Genomic DNA, 18,393 nt, shown 5'->3' with positions numbered 1-18,393 from the left:
CTGACACCAGTAGTCCCTCACTGGCCAGCCCGAGACTGACCCCTCTGAAAGTCTGGAAGAGGCCACAGCTGACAGCACAGGAGACCAACTGGCTGGAGGCTCTGGCCATCGTCCAGGGGAGGAAAGTAGGGGAGGAAAGGCCTGGTCTTGGGGCACCTAGATCTCAGTATGCAGGAAATAAAGCCCAGTGAAGCTCAGGGGACCAAGGAGCCCCCGAGAGGGGGCAAGGCTGTGTCTAGCGCTGAGCAGGCTGAAGGAGGACCTCCACCCCTCACCAGCGACGGGCCTTCCTCCACCCCTCACCAGCGACGGGCCTTCCTCCACCCCTCACCACTGACGGGCCTTCCTCCACCCCTCACCAGCGACGGGCCTTCCTCCACCCCTCACCACCAATTGGCCTTTGCAGAAGTTTGCACGAGAAGAGAAGAGGGCAGCCCCGAGAGGGGCCAGGGGCACAACTTGGATGTGTTTCTGGCCTCCCGGAAGGACTCTGGCAGGGAGGATGAGGGGGCCCTGCACTTGCTGGTGGGGGTCCTGAGATTCAGCCGTGCACGAGGTGGGAGGTGAGGAGCGTGGGAGGCCAGTACACTGGGTACCCGGATGACTGTTCCCATCACGAACAGCCAGGCGAGGCCGGGTCATCAGTGCCAGCATCCCCCAACCACAGGGCCCCCTGGGCATATCAGCTTCCTCACCGTGGCCATGACCCACCTGCTGGGGCCCAGCTCTTGCACACTGGGCTGACTTTGGGTTTGGAGAGGTGGCCTCTGCTTCCTGAGGCAGTGACTGGGACTCTTTTGGCACCTGTGCCCCCACCCCACTAACTTTCTGGCCCATGGCTCCCATCTGCAGAATGGGCAGTGGGGTGCTCAGTGTCCGGGCACTTCTGCTCTGGTCCTAGTGGGTGCCCTGATGTCTCCTTAGCCAGTCCCGGTGCAGGGTGGGATGGGGACCCCATGGCCCCTCTTTCTGCCTCCAGCCAGAAGCTCATTTTTGGCCATTAACCTCTTCTGCCCGGTCTGCCCATGGCTGCTCGCCTGTCACCTCCATTAACACTGGGACTGTGTGCCAGGGGCTCGTGGGCAGGACGGAGAGCTGGGCTCAGGGAAGGCAGCGGAGGCAGCGCTCGGCATGGCCAGTGCCCGGGGGCAGGCCTGTCTCATCCCCTCAGCATCGACACACAGCCAGCGTCGGGACAGGTGCAGGGGCCGGGGCGCCTGCATCCACACAGTGAGGGCAGTGGCAGGGCTGGAGCCAGGCTGGAGGCCCCACGCAGGTCTTGAGACCGGGGCAATCTATCCAGCGGCAGCGGGTTGGAGCCCCCACGTGGGGTCAGTACCTTGCAAGGTGTCTGGCCGCAGCTGATGTCTGTCCTTTCAATAACGGACCCCAGGGTCTGTGGCCACCCTGAGCATTTCAAGAACCCCAGGTCTACAGAGCACAGGCCTCCTGGGGGCTTCCTCCTTGCAGCCCACTCAACGACCCCTGGTTGAGAGGGGCAGCCCAGCCTTGGCTGAAGGGGTCGTGGACACACGTGAGGGCCCTCGGCACCAGCCTGAGGCTGCTGGCCTTGATGGGCAGGCACACAGTGGGGGTGCCGGGGGAGAACGGAGGGGGCTGGGCAACCGAGTGGGCCAGAGCGCCCAGGACAACGGCCCAAGGGTGTGGGGGGCACACGACGAGCCTGCGGAGCTCTGGCGTCCCTGGGTCCGTCCACCTGAGGGAAAGGGGGCCCTGTTAGGAGGCGCCTGAATGGGGGCTCCAGGAGTCTTCCGGCTCGAACGCTCTTCACGCAGCTCTACCAGGGAGAGTCCTCCCCAGCAGCCCTGACCGTCCCAGAGTCCACACCAGAGTGCCCCTCCCCACCTGCCGCCCGGCTCTGGAAGACCCCAGCTGGGTCCTTCCCCACGCACTGCCCTCTCTCATGGACGTGCCAGGTCACTGGCCACCCTGGGCCGGGTGCGGGGCTGACCCTCTGTGTGTCCTGAGCCTCTGGGATGGATGAGGGTATAGGACGCTCCTTGGAGGGCCGAGCTGCTGTGGTGGGAGTGAGCCCCGTCCCAGGAGGCTGGGATGTAGACTGACAGAGGGGGCAGCCGGCCAGGAGGCTGGGAGGTAGACTGACAGAGGGGGCAGCCGGCCAGGCGGGTGGGACGGGAGGCTCAGGCTGCTCGAGCCCCCACCGGCTCCCGAGCCTGGCACTGGCCAGCAGCGCCCGGGGCCGACAGCAGCCATATGTTGGGAAGAGGAGCTGTGTGTGTCTCTCTGCGGCCCCCGGGGCTGGCCTTCCTGGGCCTGTCACAGATGATTTTCCCCGCCTGAGTGGCAGGCGGGCTGGCGGGCGGGGTGGCGGGGCCTCCAACTGGCAGGTGGGGTGGTGGGGCCCCATGTCCAGCTCCCCCCGTAGCCCTCAGCACCAGGGCTGGCCACTCTTGGGGTAGATCCGCGTCCTGGGCCTTGGCCTCCCACCCCCCAAAACCTCACTGAGCACCCCTGGCCTGCCATGGCCACCCCTGCCCAGGTCTAGGTTGGGGTCCTGGAGGAGCCCTGGCTGGCCAGTGGGGAGCGGGCACTCCTGCCAGGACATGGGCAGGCAGCCAGGGGTCCACACTGGGCAGCCGTGCGCCCCGGGCAGGCGGGAGAGGGCCTGGAGCCACGGCCCGCTCAGCCTGGAGCCCAGAGCTGTGGAAGGAGGCGAGCAGGCCATGGCTAATTTGTACACTAAGTGCTTCTGACAGGGATGCCTCATAAGTGAGAACTCGCCACTGCCCACCCCGGAAAGGCCGTGGCCAGCAGCGCCAACAAGAGGGGCCAGGAGAGGGCACCGTCGGGGCACAGGGCTGGCACAGACCAGACACACCAGAGAGATGGTGCTGTTGGTGGGGGTGAGACCCAGGAGGAGATGCGGGGGAGGGGAGAGGCCTGCACAAAGAAGGGAGGAGAGGGCTGGGCGGGGGCCGGGCAGTGACAGTGGGAAGGAGTCAGCCCCGACAACTGCCACCAGTGTCTGCCCCGCGCCAGGGCTGTGTGTCCTGCCCAGCCAGTCCTCCCTGCTGCCTGCAGGACGCTCGCATCTTTTCCCCTTACCTGCTGCCAGCCGCCTCCTCCAGGACCCCACAGCAGCCCCTCAAGTGGCCCCGGCCCAACACCTGGCAGGGTCTGTGCTGTGGGAGCCTGAGTCCTCTGCAGACGCCCCCGCTTTCCCTCACCACCTCCCTGTTGGAGCTGCTCCCGGGGGGTTTCAAGTGGAGAGGAGGCTGCTGGCTGGGCCAGTGGGGACTCCGGGCAGCTGAGGGGGTGGGCACGGACCCCTTGCCTGCTGTGGGGGACTCCTGCCCACGAGGGTCCTTCTTGTGGGCCTCTGTCCTGGGCCACCCCAGGGCTGGGGCGGCAGAAGCCAGAGAGGTGGGGGGGGGTGGGGCTAGGGACAGAGGAGCAGGGTCTCGGGAGGAGCGGGGGTTCCAGATACCCCAGGACTAGACAGAGCCAGCTCTGTGCCAGACAGGAGTGGGTGCGAGCCCGGCCCCCACCCACAGGAGGAGTGTGGTGTGGCCGCGCAGTCGCGGAGCGGCAGGGCCGGCGTCCACGGGCACCGAGGTGAGATGTGTTCTGGCAGCTCCCCGCCGCCCGAGGCCCGCCCGGAGCGAACACTGCTGGTGGCTTTAATTGCTTTCACATTCGATACGCTGCCCGTGACAGCCTCTTACCCTGCGCCGGCCGCACCCCAGCCCCCAACTCCATCCAGGGAGACAGCAGAGCCTCCGACCGGGCACTTTGCTCAGCAGCACCCGTGTGGGGGCGGAGGCCACCCTGGGACGAGGCTGGGAGAGGACAGGAAACTTTTCTCCCCATGCGCCCCCTCACTCCATCTGCTCCTGCCGGGTGACTGATGGGTTCAGACAGAGCCCCCAGTGCGGATGCCTCGCTGGAAGAAGCTGCATGCACTGCTGTCCCGTCTGCCCAGTCCTTCCTGGCCCTGGGGCTGTGGCCACAGGGTCTGACCCCTGCCCCCGCCCAGTCACTCCGTCCTTCCTGGCTGCATCCACTTGGCAGGGCTGGCTGCCCCTTACAAGCTTGTGAGTCACCCCACCACGGCCATCTCCAGGGGCCCCCACCCGTCCGCCTGCCCGGGATGCCTGGGCAGGGCCTATCCCTCAGACCTGCAACCTCCCCGCCCTTCCACAGGGCCCTGGGCGGGGCAACAGCAGGAGGAGGAGGCGTGATTACAAAACAAAACGCTTTTATTTGGTCCATTGGAGCCTGAGTCGGAAGCCACTGTGGAGAATCCTATCATAAAGGAACGGGGCTGACAGTTGATAAAATAGTCTCTGTGTCACAAGAGCTGGCCGTATTTACAGGGTTAAAAATATTCACAGCTCAGAGTACAGGGAGGCCAAAGGGGAGTGGGAATGTTTCTCCAGGTGAAAAGGCCCCGGAAGCCCCTGCCGGGGTAGGACGGGGAGTGGGGGCGAGGCTGACCCGCTGCCGGGGGTGAGGGGCCAGGAGGGCCGGGTGGGGACGCAGGAAGCTCGGCTCAGACGTCCACACACTCCTGGGCTTCTGTGGGGAGGTGGGAGCGGCTGAGCCCTGCCCATGCACACCATGGGCTGCGGTCCCTCTCTGGCAGGGCCGGGCCGAGGGACAGGGTTGGCTGAGGAGCCTGCTGGTCCCGGCGTGCCCGGCAGCAGTGAGCGGTGCTGAGAACTGGTGCCCACCCACAGCGGGCCTGGCGCCCGCCTGCACCCAGTCATGGCTTCGATCCTGGCGGGCGCTCCAGGATTTGCATAGTGTCGCTGGGGGGCGGCCAAGGGCCCCTCCTTCTAAGACAGGCACCGCCCCGGGACTCGCCGCTCCACACCAGGGCTCCAGGGACCCCGCCTGCCCTGTTGGTGGGACAGGGACCTGGGCTCTGGGGGAAAACTGACCTTATGCCCCGCGAGGGGTGGTCCCTGATCCCACCCCAGGGTCTTGGCCTCTGACACCCAGATTTGGTTTTGTGGACAGAGCTCCTGGCTGCCTCCCCCGCAGGAGACCCTGAGCCCACAGGGAGGGGCAGCCTGGCCTCGGCCCCCCGTCGGGTGTTGGGGCTGGCAGGTGAGCGGGGCTGGTTCACAGCCCGCCTGGTTCGAGGTATTCTGCGTGGCGGCCAGGAGGCCTGGCCAGGCGGACTGTGGGGCTCAGGGAGGGGAGGGAGGGGGGCGGGGGGCCCATGGGAAGCTGAGCCCTGGGCTGGCAGCTCCCTGGGCAGGGTCCTGAGATTCTGGTTCAAGTGTCCTCTGTCGGGGTCTCCCTCATAAAGTGCGTGTGGGGGTGGGGGGTCCGTCTGTGCACAGCCCCTGCCCCAGGCATGGTGGTCACAGCGGCCGGGGCCCATGCAGACCGGCGACCTCTGGCGTGAGCGGGGGGCTGTGGGTCCCCTTGGAGGCTGTCCAGTCGCTGAGGAAGGCCTGGGCTGCCTTGCGATGTGCCAGGCGGTGGGTGATAGAGAAGCCGGCGTTGCCCTCCAGCTGGGACAAGATCACCAGGACCTGCCTGGGGGAGGGGACCGCTGAGGACCAGTGGAGGGGAGGGTGGGGATGGGGGCAGGGCTGTGCCCACCTGTGCAGGGACAGGAGCAGGAGTGGGGTGACAAACACCCGTACAGGGGTGGGGGCAGGGGTATGGGCACACCTGTGCAGGGGTGGGGGGGTACGGGTTGGGTGTGGCTGCACCGGGGAAGGGGAGGGGGCACCCGTGCAGGGGTGGTGGGGGCAGGGGCGGGGGCGCACCTGTGCAGGGGTGGCACGCTATCCTGGGTGCGCAGGCTGCCGCGCGTGGACACCACGTTGAAGCTATCGGTGCAGTCACACTGCACGTGCAGGTAGGCCTTGGGGTGCCGGTTCTCCACCACCACGATGAGCCCCGCCCAACCGTGTGTCAGGTAGTAGCAGGTCATGCCCTCACGGCCCTGGACACAGGAACGGCAATGGTGGGGCAGGGCAAGCACTGGGGCACACTCCCCAGGCCCCACGCCACCCTCCCCTGGGACCCCCACCCACCTCGTGCCGCTCTCCACGGCTCTCGGTGAGCAGGATGATGGCGTCGGCCAGTGTGGTCGGTTGGGCTTCCACAGGCTCCACCATGACCAGCCTCGAGCTGTACACAGCCAGCACGTGGCCCGGCGGCTCTGGGGAGGCTCTCGGGACCCCTGCCGAGGGGCTGGAGGCTACAAGGAGGGGCGTGTGAACCGCAGCCCTCCCCGTGGGCCTGGGGCATGAGCCTGGGGTAGGGGGCACGTACCCTGGGGGGCAGGGGTGCCCGGCAGGGGCGGCCCCCAGTGGTTGAAGGCGCAGCACACCACAGCGTACTCGCCAGGCTCCAGCATGACGTCGCAGCTGACAAACTTCTTGACCGCGCGCTTACTGTGGGCCAGGAGGCGGCCCAGGCTGAGGTGGCCGCCGCTGCCGAATGTGGCCCGGAACACCAGGATGCACAGGTCCAGCAGGTGGCTGTCCACTGCGTCCGAGCGCCTGCGCCAGACACCACGGGCCGGGGTCACGTGTGGTCATGGCCGCCAGCCCAGCCCAGCCCAACGGGGCCCCGCAGCACCCACCTGCTGCCCTCCTGGAAGAGCGCGAACTCCAGCGAGGCCCGCTCCAGCACCGTGAGCGCTGTCACCCCCACGGGCGCACTGGCCGAGCTGGGAAAGCAGCCCTGCACCCGCGCCTCCTGCCAGTCCGAGTGCACCTTACAGATGTCCACGGAGTCGAAGTACCTGGGGGCGGCGGGAGGACGGGGCCCTGAGCCTAACTACGGCCCACACCTCCGTGGCTCAGCTCCTAGAGCAACCACAGGCCGGTGACCCCGGCAGGTGCCAGCTGCTCCGTCATCGTCCTCTTGCAGCCCGGCCCCTGGGGGCCCATCCCTGAGGCCTATACTAGGAAGCCCTCCAGGGCTGGCTCTTCAGGACGCTGGACTCTGCTGACCTGGGTGGACCTGGATTCTGAGGTTGGCACCTTGGAGCTGAAGCTCCAGGTCCCATTTGGGCTGGGCCACGGACAAGCCGTCCCCACCCCAGGTCAGCAGGAGGGAAAGGCTTGTTCTCCAGAGAAGGACTTGGCCCTGGCAGAGCGGCGGCAGCGCGCACACTTCCCCCTGGCGCTGATACCTGACAAAGTCGCCGTACTCCATCCAGAAGACGCCCTCACTGCTGCCGTGCGGCATGAGCTCGCCACGCAGGTGCCCCGGCCAGTGTGGCCACTCGTCAGACCAGCTCCCGTTCCAGGAGAAACGGCCCCACGGGTTTCGGAGCCGCAGAAGCCTGCAGACCACCGGGGTGAGGATCCGAAGCGCACCGCCTGCGGCTCACCAGCACCCCGCCCACCCTCAGCCAGGCCGGCCCTACCTAGTGCCCTGGACGTCTCGAACATCCAGGATGGAGTAGGCGTGGCGGGGACGCAGGCCCAGGCTCTCGTAGGCCGAGTCGTCCACCTTCATGTTGCCCCCGCCACAGGAGGCACCCATGAGGAACCTGTGTGGCAGAGCGGCCCTCACCGACCGGGGCCCTCATCGACCGGGACCCTCACCGACAGGGGCCCTCACCGACCAGGGGCCTCACCGACCGGGGGCCTCACCGACCGGGGCCCTCACCGACAGGGGACCCTCACCGACCGGGGGTCCTCACCAACCGGGGGCCTCACCGACCGGGGCCCTCACCGACAGGGGACCCTCACCGACAGGGGGTCCTCACCGACCGGGGGCCTCACCGACAGGGGCCCTCACCGACCGGGGCCCTCACCGACCGGGGCCCTCACCGACAGGGGACCCTCACCGACCGGGGACCCTCACCGACCGGGGGCCCTCACCGACCGGGGGCCCTCACCGACCGGGGCCCTCACCGAGAGGGGCCCTCACCGACCGGGGCCCTCACCGACCGGGACCCTCACCGACTGGGGGTCCTCACCGACCAGGACCCTCACTGACCGGGGGCCCTCACCGACAGGGGACCCTCACTGAGAGGGGCCCTCACCGACCGGGACCCTCACCGACCGGGTCCCTCACCGAACAGTGCCCTCACCTACAGGGAGCCTCACCGACCGGGACCCTCACCGACCGGGGCCCTCACCGACCGGGACCCTTACCGACCGGGTCTCTCACCGAACGGGGCCCTCACCGACAGGTGGCCTCACCAACAGGGGACCCTCACCGACCGGGGCCCTCACCAACCGGGACCCTCACCGACAGGGACCCTCACTGACCGGGGGCCCTCACCGACAGGGGGCCTCACTGACAGGGGACCCTCACCGACCGGGACCCTCACCTACAGGGGACCCTCACTGACAGGGGGTCTCACTAACCAGGGGCATGGCTGAGCGGAGCCCTGACTGACCGGGGCCTTGCTGACCGGTGCCCTCGCTGGCCGTGACCTCGCCACCAGGGCAGGCAGGGGCAGCAGAGAAGGGCCCATTCCTGCCTGTAGGGACCACGTGAAGTGTTGAGGAGGGTCTGGACCAGCCCCCTCCACCATGCCTGAAGTGCACAGGGCCTGAGTCAGGGGTGGCAGGCCTGGGTCCCCTGGAGGCCTTGTGGGGCTGGCTCTGGGCTCTTGTAGCTCCCAGGAGGGCGGGCAGCAGCACTGCCCAGGGTCAGCTGAGAGGAGGGCTCTGGGCGCTTCAAGGTGCTTGCACCGGGCCACTCCCAGCAGGCCCCCGGGGGTCCAGGCACAGACCCGCTGACCAGGGTGTGGCCACACTCAACAGGCCACTCATGCCTGCCCCAAGGTGGGTGACGGCATCAGTCTCACCCCACAGCCTGGGTCAAACTCAACACGCCGCTCACACCTGCTCCAGGAGGGTGACGGCATCGGGCCCACCTCACAGCCTGGGTCAAACTCAACACGCCGCTCACACCTGCTCTGGGGGCGGTGACGGCATCGGGCCCGCCCCACGGCCTGGCGAGGATGTGGCCTTCTTGGCATGAGAAGGCCAGCTCCAGCCCCGCCCAGGGAGTGGGAGGTGATTGGGGCTGTGGCCTGGCCACGTGGGGTCAGCCCACGCCAGGGGCACCTCGTGGATGCAGGACCGGGTCGGGGCCACCAGCCCCACGTCTCCCACCGCTCCGCCTCGCCTCTCCTCCCAATGCGGCTGACCACGCAGTGTCCCCCCTCTTACCCAGCCTCCTTAGAACTCAGCATTTTGGCCCAGATGAGGTCAGTGTCAACGGGCTCCTCGCGGGGGTTAGTGGAGCTGACCTGCAGCGCCAGGCTCTCACACGGGGCGCCAGTGAGCGTGGCCAGGCCTTCGATGGCGCGGCCCGCCTGGAGCGCGAAGTAGGAGCCGTGCAGCTTGGCCAGCGCCTTCTCGATGAGGGCCACCCACAGCTGCTTCCGCTGCGCCTGCAGAGGGCCGGGTCAGAGGCCACCCCCGCCCGCCCCCCACACTACCCGCCCTGGGAGAAGAGGAAGCAGCCGGCCTTGTTTTCGGGGCCGGGGTCAGAGGCTGCCCCTGCCGCCCGTGCCCACCCCGCACGCCGCCCCACCTGTGAGAAGAGGAGGCAGCCGGCCTCATCACAGGGCAGCATGTCGTCCACCAGCACTGTGGTCCACGTGCCGTCCTTGCACAGCCGCACCTGGTAGGCTCCCTCTGCACACAGGCTGCGCGTGACCATCACCCGCTCCACCAGGTCCGGCCGCTCCGCCAGCACCGCCAGGGCGCTCAGGAACCTGCGCAGAGCCTCAGGGTGACTTCGGGGCAGGCTCAGGGGGACTGCGGCTGGTCGCCCGCCCACCCGCCCCCCCCCAGCCTCGGAGAGAGCCTCACCAGCAGTTCCCCAGCAGCCCCCCCAGCCTCGGAGACGGCCTCACCAGCAGTTCTCCAGCAGCCCCCCCCAGCCTCAGAGACGGCCTCACCAGCAGTTCTCCAGCAGCTCCCCCCAGCCTCGGACAGGGCCTCACCAGCAGTTCCCCAGCAGCCCCTGCAGGATGTCTGAAGGCCGCAGTGTGTGGAACACAGACCACGTGGCCCTGTGGTCCCTGAAGACGGAGCAGTTGATCTCCTGGGGCCGCAGCCACTGCCTCACGCGCTGCTGCACGCTGTCGCCCGCGGGGAAGCCGACAGACTCGGGCCCGGGAGGGAAGCTGTCATCCACGAAGCTCACGTTGTTCTGCAGAGACCACGGCCATGTGCTCAGGCTGGGCAGGGCGGCCTCGCTCCACCTGGCAGGGACAAGACCCCACCCAGGAGAGCGCCCAAAAGCACTGCCTGAGCCCCGAAGGGACGGGTGGAGCGTCGACAGCCACAGACCTGGCGCTCGGCCCTGTGTGGAGGAAGCCCTCAGCCCTAGTGGAGAGGCCACTGGCTGGCGACAGGTGAGGAGCAGGGGACGTGTGGGCCCAGGGGGACAGCACAGCCCCCGGTGGGTGGCAGCACGGCTCTGGCCCTGGCCCTGCTGGGGAGGGTGCAGGCCGTTCCCCAGTTGACCTGTGGGTGATGCCACCCTGGACTCTAGAGGGCGAAGCACAGGCACATCCCGGCCTCGCACTTCAGCGGGGTCTCCACACTGCCCCTGGGAAGCCCTCGCCTCCTGCGGCACATCAGGTGGGGCTCTGGGGCCCTCCTGGCCGTGGGGCTGAGAGGCGGTGATGGTCCTGAGTCTCGGTCACCAGGAAGGACCAAGGGTCAGGAGGCCAAGCTGGACCCTCGGCCGTCGGGAGCTTGGAGCCTCGGGGCGGAGGGTGCTGCCCTCCCCATCACGTCTTAGGCCTTGTGGGCTCCTGCCCAGCCCATGGCCAGAGCCCAAAGCCTAGGAAGGGGAGGGCGGGAGCAGGAGGCTCAGGAGCAGGAAGAGGGCGAGGGGGCGCCTCACCTCCCGGCAGAAGGCCACAATGTTCTCCCAGAGCGCCTTGGCCTCGCCCTCGTCCGTCTGCCGCCGCTGCTCCACGTGCATGCTCTCCCTGCGCCTCAGGGGCGCGGCCCCCCGCCGCTGGGCCACCAGGAGCTGAGGCGTGTGGCAGGCGGCGCAGTGCTTGGCCCGCGGTGCGTTGAGCAGGGTACACGCAGGGCAGGCCCACTGGCCCGGGCGCTCGGGCAGGACGCGGGCGGCCTTCTGGGCCGAGGACACCCGTCCACAGCTTCTGCCGCAGGGGCTGGGCTTGTCGGCTCCACAGTCAGGGCAGTGGGTGGGGGGCTCGCCGTGCTCCTGGAAGCCGTGCAGTTTGGAGCAGCCGCAGGCCGAGCACCTGGGGGCCGCTGTGGGGTTTCTGAGTGTGCACTTGGCACATGACCAGGTGGTGAAGTCGGGGCTGGAGGGGCTGGCAGGCGTGTAACGCACGGTGTCTCCGGCCAGATCGATGACGTCACCGCCCGAGGTGGAGCTGCCGGCCTCTACGCGGCTGGTGCCACCCTCCGTGGCCTCTTCCTCCAGCACACTCAGCCGCTTGCCAGACAGTAACTCTGCTAGGCGGGAGGCCCCAGCCCAGCCCGAGCCCTGGGGGGGTCCCCTGCAGCCGGCAGAGGGTGACGGCTGGGCAGCCTCAGGCACCGGCGGCTGCAGCTGGGGGGGAACCTCGCGTCGGCTGCGCGGCACGGGGTTGTTCTGCAGGGTGGACGAGAAGGGGCTGAAGGGCGGGACCCTGGGCGGCTCTGGCTCGGCAGCTGGGCCCTGGCTGGTGGCTGGGGGGTTGGCCTCGGCACCTTCCCCAGGGAGGCCAGGTGGAGGCGCGGCAGGCACGACGTGGAAGCCGGCCGGGGCCACCACTTCCGGGACCACCAGGGCCTCAGGAGGGATCCGTGGCAGCGAGAGCCTGCGTGGGCCCCCGCAGACGGAGCAGGAGCTGGCCACGGGCGTGTTGTGCAGCGTGCAACGCGGACAGGCCCAGCCCCCAATGGGCTCCGCCGCCCCCTCCTCCTCCTCCTGCTCCTCCTCCTCCTCGTCCTTGTCCTCGTGTTGCCCCCTGGCGGGCTCCGTGGCCACCAGTCCCGCAGTCCTCACTGGACCTGCTTCCTCCTGGCAGCTGCCCTTGGGCTCCCCCAGGATGGCGGGTGGCTTGGGAAGGACCCCGTTGAGGACTGGCAGGAAGGCAGCCCCAGGTGCAGGCTCCGGGGTGAAGCCGCACACCTCGCAGGCCTCCTTGCCCAGGAAGTTGCGGAAGGTGCAGCGGGCACAGGGCCATTTCTGCTCCTCCACGCTGAGCCGTAGGATGTGGTTGAGGTCGGGCTTGTGCCGGGGGGCCTCACAGATGGAGCACTGGCGCTGGCCGGCCGGGTTCAGGAAGGTGCAGCGCGCACAGGACCACTCTCCGACCGTGGCCATAGACCCGGGCGAGTGGGTGTGGCTGCAAGGGAAGGTGCTCATCAGGGCCACCCTGTGAGGTCCTGAGCGGCTGGACCCCACCCTCCTCTCGGCCTGGGGAAGGCACCCGTCTGTGGCTGCAGAGCTACGGGGCCGAAAGCCTAGGGCTGAGCATTTGAGGCAGGCGGCGGTGGGGGCTGCCTCCGCCCAGAATGGATCCATGGCTCAGGGCCCCTCTTGCCCGCTGGAGGCCTGGCAGACCCCTTCAGCCACACAGGATCCTACAGAGAGGGCTGAGCACCCCAAAGCCAGGCTGCTGTTGCAGGGCACTGCTTTCTCTGTCACCAGGCCTGTGGACAGCAGATAGCAGGGGGTCCCGGCCAGGCTCAGGACCAGGTCGTCCTGGGCGTGGAAGAAGAGGTGCTCAGACCTACGGAAGGGCAGGTGGATGGGCCGGGGCCTGGGGAAGGCATGGGCTGATCTGAGCAAGGGGCCTCCCCACACCACAGCACAGCCTCCGAGACAGATTGGCTGCTCTGCCTGGCAGAAAAATCAATTGTTCTTGTAAATATGGCATGAATCTTGTGCTCCATCGAAAACCTTTTTGTTCAGGAAGAAAGAAAACTTGCCTCTTCATAAGAAGCAAAAAAACAAAAAGTCTCCGCAAGCAACACGGTTGTTTTGTGGAGCCGAGTGAACTCTGTGATGCTGCCTTCCCTGCGCTCAGCCCCGCGTGGCAAGGGCTCTGAGCTGCCCCTGGCAGAGTGGACGGGGGTGGACTGGGCCCGGCGAGGCTCAGGGCGTCCAGCTGGAACAGAGAGACCCAAGGCCGGGAACCTGCTCTAACAGCAGGGCTTCTGTGAAAGCCCAAGCAATCTGCCTGCAGACAGCCAGGCCTCTCCCCGCCATCACCCACTCGGAGAAGGGCATGGATGCAGCTGTGGCCGGCGGGCTCCCAGCCGCACCTGCACATTCCTTGGCCTGGTTGCCGAGGTGGCACAGCCCAGGCGTCTGGCCCGGGCCCCTGTGGGTGGCAGAGTGGCCATGATCTTTGCAGCCCCTACTCCGGGAGGTGCCTTCACAGACTCTGCACCCCTCTGACCGCAGGTGCAGGCAGAGGTGGGCTGGGCCTCCTGGGACACACCCTCCCTTTGGCCCTGTAGTTGTCACTGACTAGTAAGGACAGCCTCACCGGCTCCAGAGAGGAGAAAGAGAACCCAGGTCCCCAGGACCAACAAATCGCCAGCGGGGTATGTCTGCTGGGAGACGCCTTTCGGAGTCATCCTGGCAAAACCCAGGTGGGTCAGGAAGACGGTCTGCAGTTCAGGAGGGTTTCAATGAAGTCAGAACAAGGCCTAAAGTTCAAACGTGGCCCCGGGACACGGGTGAGGAGGGCGAAGGCAGGCCACGGCCCTTCCATGGCTGGAGACTCTGAGTGGAGCATCACTGACCCCGCAGTCTGCGCTGTGCCGGCCTCTCTCGGTGGGCCGAGGTGGAAGGGGGTCAGGGGTCAGGGGTCAGTGGCGGGAGACCTCGGCAGGGCCCCCACCCTCCCTGCCCTTCTGCACTGGTTCTGGTCTCCACAACCCCCCAGCCACTCCAGGGCCACCCTCTCCTCTGCAGGGCCTGGGCAGGTTCATGGGCTCAGAGACCTGAAACCCTTACAAAGATGTTTTTTTGAACTCTAGAGATGGAGTCTGACTCTGTTGCCCAGGATGGTGCAGCGGCTCACGCACGGCTCACTGCAGCCTTGACCTCCTGAGGCCAGACCACCAAAGCCTGGAAGTAAAAGCTTGCGTCAGGAGCCCAAAGACCCAAAGCTACGCCTAAGCAAAGCCCTTTTGGAATTCTCAACCCAGAATGCTCCTAAAGTCGCAGCCACACGTGCTCAGCAAGGAGCCCTCACTACTGTAGGATGGGTACCTTCGAAGGGAACGGGCTCAGGGGAGACGATGTGAGGGGAGATGACGACGTGAGGGGAGACGACGTGAGGGGAGATGACGACGTGAGGGGAGACGACGTGAGGGGAGACGACGACGTGAGGGGAGACGACGACGTGAGGGGAGACGACGTGAGGGGAGACGACGACGTGAGGGGAGACGACGACGTGAGGGGAGACGACGTGAGGGGAGACGACGACGTGAGAGGAGACAACAGGCCGCTCCTTACTGCATAAAGGCCAAGTTGAATGGAAAATCGAGGCAAGTGTCCAGAAAAATCCAACACAAAAGACCTGTGTGCCCCAGTTATCTGGGCGTTGCCAACACTCAGCTCCAATTCAAAAGGGAGGTGATGAAGCCGCTCGCTGTGTGCAAGACGGAGCCCGCCCCGAAGCAGCCGGGACAGCAGCACCCGGAGCACGGAGGCCACAGGCCTGTGACTGGCGCAGCCCCAGTCCTGGGAGGCGGCCTCTTTCTTAGGAAAAGTGAGGAGTAGGAAGCTGCGTTCTGTCCCCCAGGGCCTCGGTCAAAGCCACCGGAGCCCTGAGGCCACACTGAGAAACACAGATGCCCTGTCCGGCCAGGGCAGCCCTGCAACCTGTGCCCGGACGGCTCTCGGGGCACACCGGGGTGCCAGGCTTGGTCGGCAGCTCCTCCTGCTGTGCCCAGGGTGGGGGATACCATGGGGGGCTCTGCTCAGTGCTCTGAGGGGCAGGAGTGGTGCCTCCCTTGAGCTGGGCTGCACTCTCCTAGGCTGGCCACAGCCCGGCACTGGTCAGCCTTCCCAGGTGGGGTCTACTCTTGTTGCCTCTCTGTCCTAAGCCGCCAGTGCCTGGCCCGTAGATTACTGATTTACTGATTGAGGGAGCCAGGCATACTGTCAGCTGTACAGGGACCTCAGCCCCGCGCCGGCCGCATGCTGCGGGGGAGACACAGGCTGCACCTGGCTCTCCCAGGCTCCGCCAGCCTGTGCACCACCCCTTCATCCATATGGGGGAGCAGTCATGGGGCCACAGCACCTGCTCTCCTGGGGCGCTGGGAGAATTCAGCGGCCACCAGGGCAGCGAGCCGGGCAGGCAGCTCTTCAGTCAACGCCAGGGCTGCTGCGCTGATCTTCCCCAGTCCCAGCGCCTTCTGTCGGAGCACAGCGGGGGTCGCCTGTGCGTGCACGTGGTGGGGAGGGCTCCGCGTGTGGAGCCCTGCCTGCCTTCCCGCAGTCTGCTCTCCCACCGCTCTCGCCCATCTCTAGCCTGGGGGTCTCCTCACCATGCACCTTGGGGGCCTGTTTGCAGTAGCAGACAGGAGCTGCCTGGAGCTCAGGCCCCACAGCAGCAGGTAGGGGCAGGAGTGGCCCCAGGGATGCCGACCCAGAGGAGGGCTCGGCAGGAGGCCAGAGTGAAAGAGAAAGAGCAACGTGGCGTCATCAGACACCACGGCCTGACCCTGCAGGCCAGGTCCAAAGTCTAACACACGCCCCACACACCCGGCACAGCAGACCCCACGCCTGCCCCGCGGCTCCGCCTCCTTCCTCGTAGCCAGAACCACTGCCACCACCCCCAATAGTCCTAGGCCAGTCCCTGGGGATCCCGGGAGCGTGGCCCAAGGCCGCTGGGAGCTGCAGACTGGAGAGGCCCTCCTGAGGTCTGAAACTCAGCCTGGTGCTCAAAAAGCAGGGGTCGAGAGTCCTCTGCCCTCTGGAAAACGAGAAAGGGAACGACAATTCTTTCTACATTTTTCTGTACTGTTTAAGTTTTTCTGAGACAGCGTCTAGCGTCTCACTGTGTCGCCCAAGCTGAAGTGCGGTGGCACGATCACAGCTCACTGCAGCCTGGACCCTCCCAAGCTCAGGGTTTGTATTTTTATTTTATTTTATTTTGAGACGGAGTCTCACTCTGTCGCCCACGCTGCAGTGCAGTGGTGCAATCTCGGTTCACTGCAACTTCCGCCTCCCAGGTTCAAGCGATTCTCCTGCTTCAGCCTCCCTAGTAGCTAGGATTATAGGTGCCCGCCACCACACCCAGCTAATTTTTGTTTTAGTAGAGATGGGGTTTCACCATGTTGGCCAGGCTGGTCTTGAACTCCTGACCTCAGGTGATCTACCTGCCTTGGCCTCCCAAAGTGCTGGGACTACAGGCGTGAGCTACTGCGCCTGCGCAAATTTTTTTTTTTTTTTTTTTTTAAATTAACCAGCTATGGTGGTGCACGCCTATAGTTCCAGCTACTTGGGAGGCTGAGATGGGAGGTTCTCTTGAACCCAGGAAGAAGCTGCAGTGAGCTGTGATCACACCACTGTACTCCAGCCTGGGTGACAGAGTGAGACCCTGTCTCTAAATAAATAAATAAGTGAATGAATGAAAAAAAGACAGGCACAGATGGATGAGACAGGGAGAGAGGCCCCACATGGCTGGCCACCAGGGAAACGCAGATCAAAGCCAAGGAGACACCAGCTCCCACCCCCTGGGATGGCCAGAATCACAAGGACAGACAACAGCAGGAGCTGTCGAGGGCGAGGAGACGCCACGACCCTCCCCAACGTTGCTGGTGGGAACTAGGTGATGCAGCCGCTGCGGAAGATGGCTTGGCAGTTCCTTAAGACGTTACGAAAGTTCACCACACGCCCCAGCAATCCCACTCCTAGGTATCTACGCTAGATAAATGAAAACAGGTCCACGCAAAACCTCGTAAAGAATGTTCACAGCATCGTCCACAGAAGCCACGTGGAAGCAGTCCTAGCGCCCATGAACAGATAAAATGCGGTTAATCCTGCAAAGGAGCAGTGAATGAAACTGCCTCGGGCTGCACGTGCATGGATCTGGAGGGCACCGTGCCGAGTGAAGAGGCCAGACACGGGGCCCCACGTCCTGTGGCCCCACATCCACGCACCTTCTTCACAAGGCAAACCCGGCCAGCCACGTCCTGTGGCCCCACATCCACACACCTTCTGCACAAGGCAAACCCGGCCAGCCACGTCCTGTGGCCCCACAGCCACGCACCAGGCAAACCAAGACAGGAAGCCGGTCAGTGGCCGTCTGGGGCTGGGGGTCCCTGTGGGCTGCGGGATGCTGTAACGCCAGACTGTGGGGCTGCGGGTCCCTGTGGGCTGTGGGATGCTGTAACGCTGGACTGTGGGGCTGGGGGTCCCTCTGGGCTGTGACGCTGGATTGCAATGACAGCTGCACAACTCTACAAACCGCTAAGAGTAACCAAACTGCCCTCTTATAACAGGTGAGTCTGGTAAGTTCTACCTCAACAAAGCTGTTGTCGGCACATGTGGAGATGCTCACTGGGAGGCGGCTGGTGCGGTAACACCAGGAACTGGGAGGCGCTCCGGCACCACCACATGCAGGAGGAGCACAGACCCTTCCGCTGCCGACCACCAGGCCCCACACGGCCCCTCCCCGGCCCTGCCTCTGCCGTGTCTCCCTGTCCATCGGGGTAACTCGCAGACGGGGCTCCGGGGCTTCCCCATACGGCCCCTGGCTAATCCCTGCATCCCCAGCCCTTCCTTGTCGGCCGGAGCTCAGGCCTCAGCGTGGATGCCACCTGCCATGGCCTTGTCCACTGCCTGCAGCTCCACGCCCATCCCTCCCACCTGGGGCCACAGACAGCAGGACACTGTCCCCCGTGGGAGCTGGGTCTGCAGGAAGCTGCCGCCAGGTGCAGCCTGGCGGGCCCTTTCGAGTGTGAGACGCAGGCACGTTGCCTTCAGAAGCCTGGACCCTCTGTGAGAGCAACGGCAGCCACTGCAGCACCGGCCCCGAGGCCCCGGGCCCCTGAGCGTCCCTGCCTCCAGTGAGGGCCAGGACGGGGTGACGGCAGGAGCATCGGTGGGGACCTCAGCACCTGGCTGCCCCCACAGCAGGCACCTCAGCACCTGACGGGGCTCCTGAGGGGCGCAGCGGGTAGCCAAGGCCACGGTGACAGCTGTGAGGAGCCAGCACGTGGAGTCCGGCCACCAAGCCATGCGGCCTGTGACCCCCAGGGGGGCAGCAGGTGGAGCCCAGCGAGCGCTGGCAGCTTTGAAACCGTGGGCAGCAGGCAATATGCCCAGAGCCTGCAGCCGCCAGCGACCCTAGCCCAAAGAGAAGCTTCAGGAATAGCTTCTCTGCGTGGAGCAGCACAGCCTGTGAGAAACACAGGGCCGCTGGGATTGGGCGCACGAGCCCCAACCCCACCACCAACCAGC

General features: G+C 66.2%; 1 protein-coding gene across 8 annotated transcripts in view; it reads right to left on the bottom strand.

The window, feature by feature from the left end:
- Positions 1-4,223: 4,223 nt before the first annotated feature.
- Positions 4,224-18,393, bottom strand: part of CAPN15 (calpain 15) — a 28,303-nt gene continuing 14,133 nt past the window's right edge. For 7 of the 8 annotated variants that reach the window (XM_063717133.1, XM_063717134.1, XM_054533268.2 and 4 more), the window contains 11 exons: positions 10,843-12,310; positions 9,932-10,140; positions 9,517-9,700; positions 9,150-9,373; positions 7,385-7,510; positions 7,148-7,300; positions 6,593-6,754; positions 6,280-6,509; positions 6,039-6,205; positions 5,769-5,947; positions 4,224-5,532 (listed from right to left, as the gene is read on the bottom strand). In XM_063717133.1, coding sequence (XP_063573203.1) covers positions 5,355-5,532; positions 5,769-5,947; positions 6,039-6,205; positions 6,280-6,509; positions 6,593-6,754; positions 7,148-7,300; positions 7,385-7,510; positions 9,150-9,373; positions 9,517-9,700; positions 9,932-10,140; positions 10,843-12,310 — 3,280 coding nt within the window. In that variant the 3' untranslated portion in view covers positions 4,224-5,354. The remainder of the gene's footprint in view (positions 5,533-5,768; positions 5,948-6,038; positions 6,206-6,279; positions 6,510-6,592; positions 6,755-7,147; positions 7,301-7,384; positions 7,511-9,149; positions 9,374-9,516; positions 9,701-9,931; positions 10,141-10,842; positions 12,311-18,393) is intronic. The other variant, XM_054533267.2, reaches the window with a different exon arrangement.

The sequence above is a fragment of the Pongo abelii genome, chromosome 18 (genome assembly GCF_028885655.2).
Source record: "Pongo abelii isolate AG06213 chromosome 18, NHGRI_mPonAbe1-v2.0_pri, whole genome shotgun sequence".
Lineage (NCBI taxonomy): Eukaryota > Metazoa > Chordata > Mammalia > Primates > Hominidae > Pongo > Pongo abelii.
This window is presented reverse-complemented; position numbering and strand designations above follow the sequence as displayed.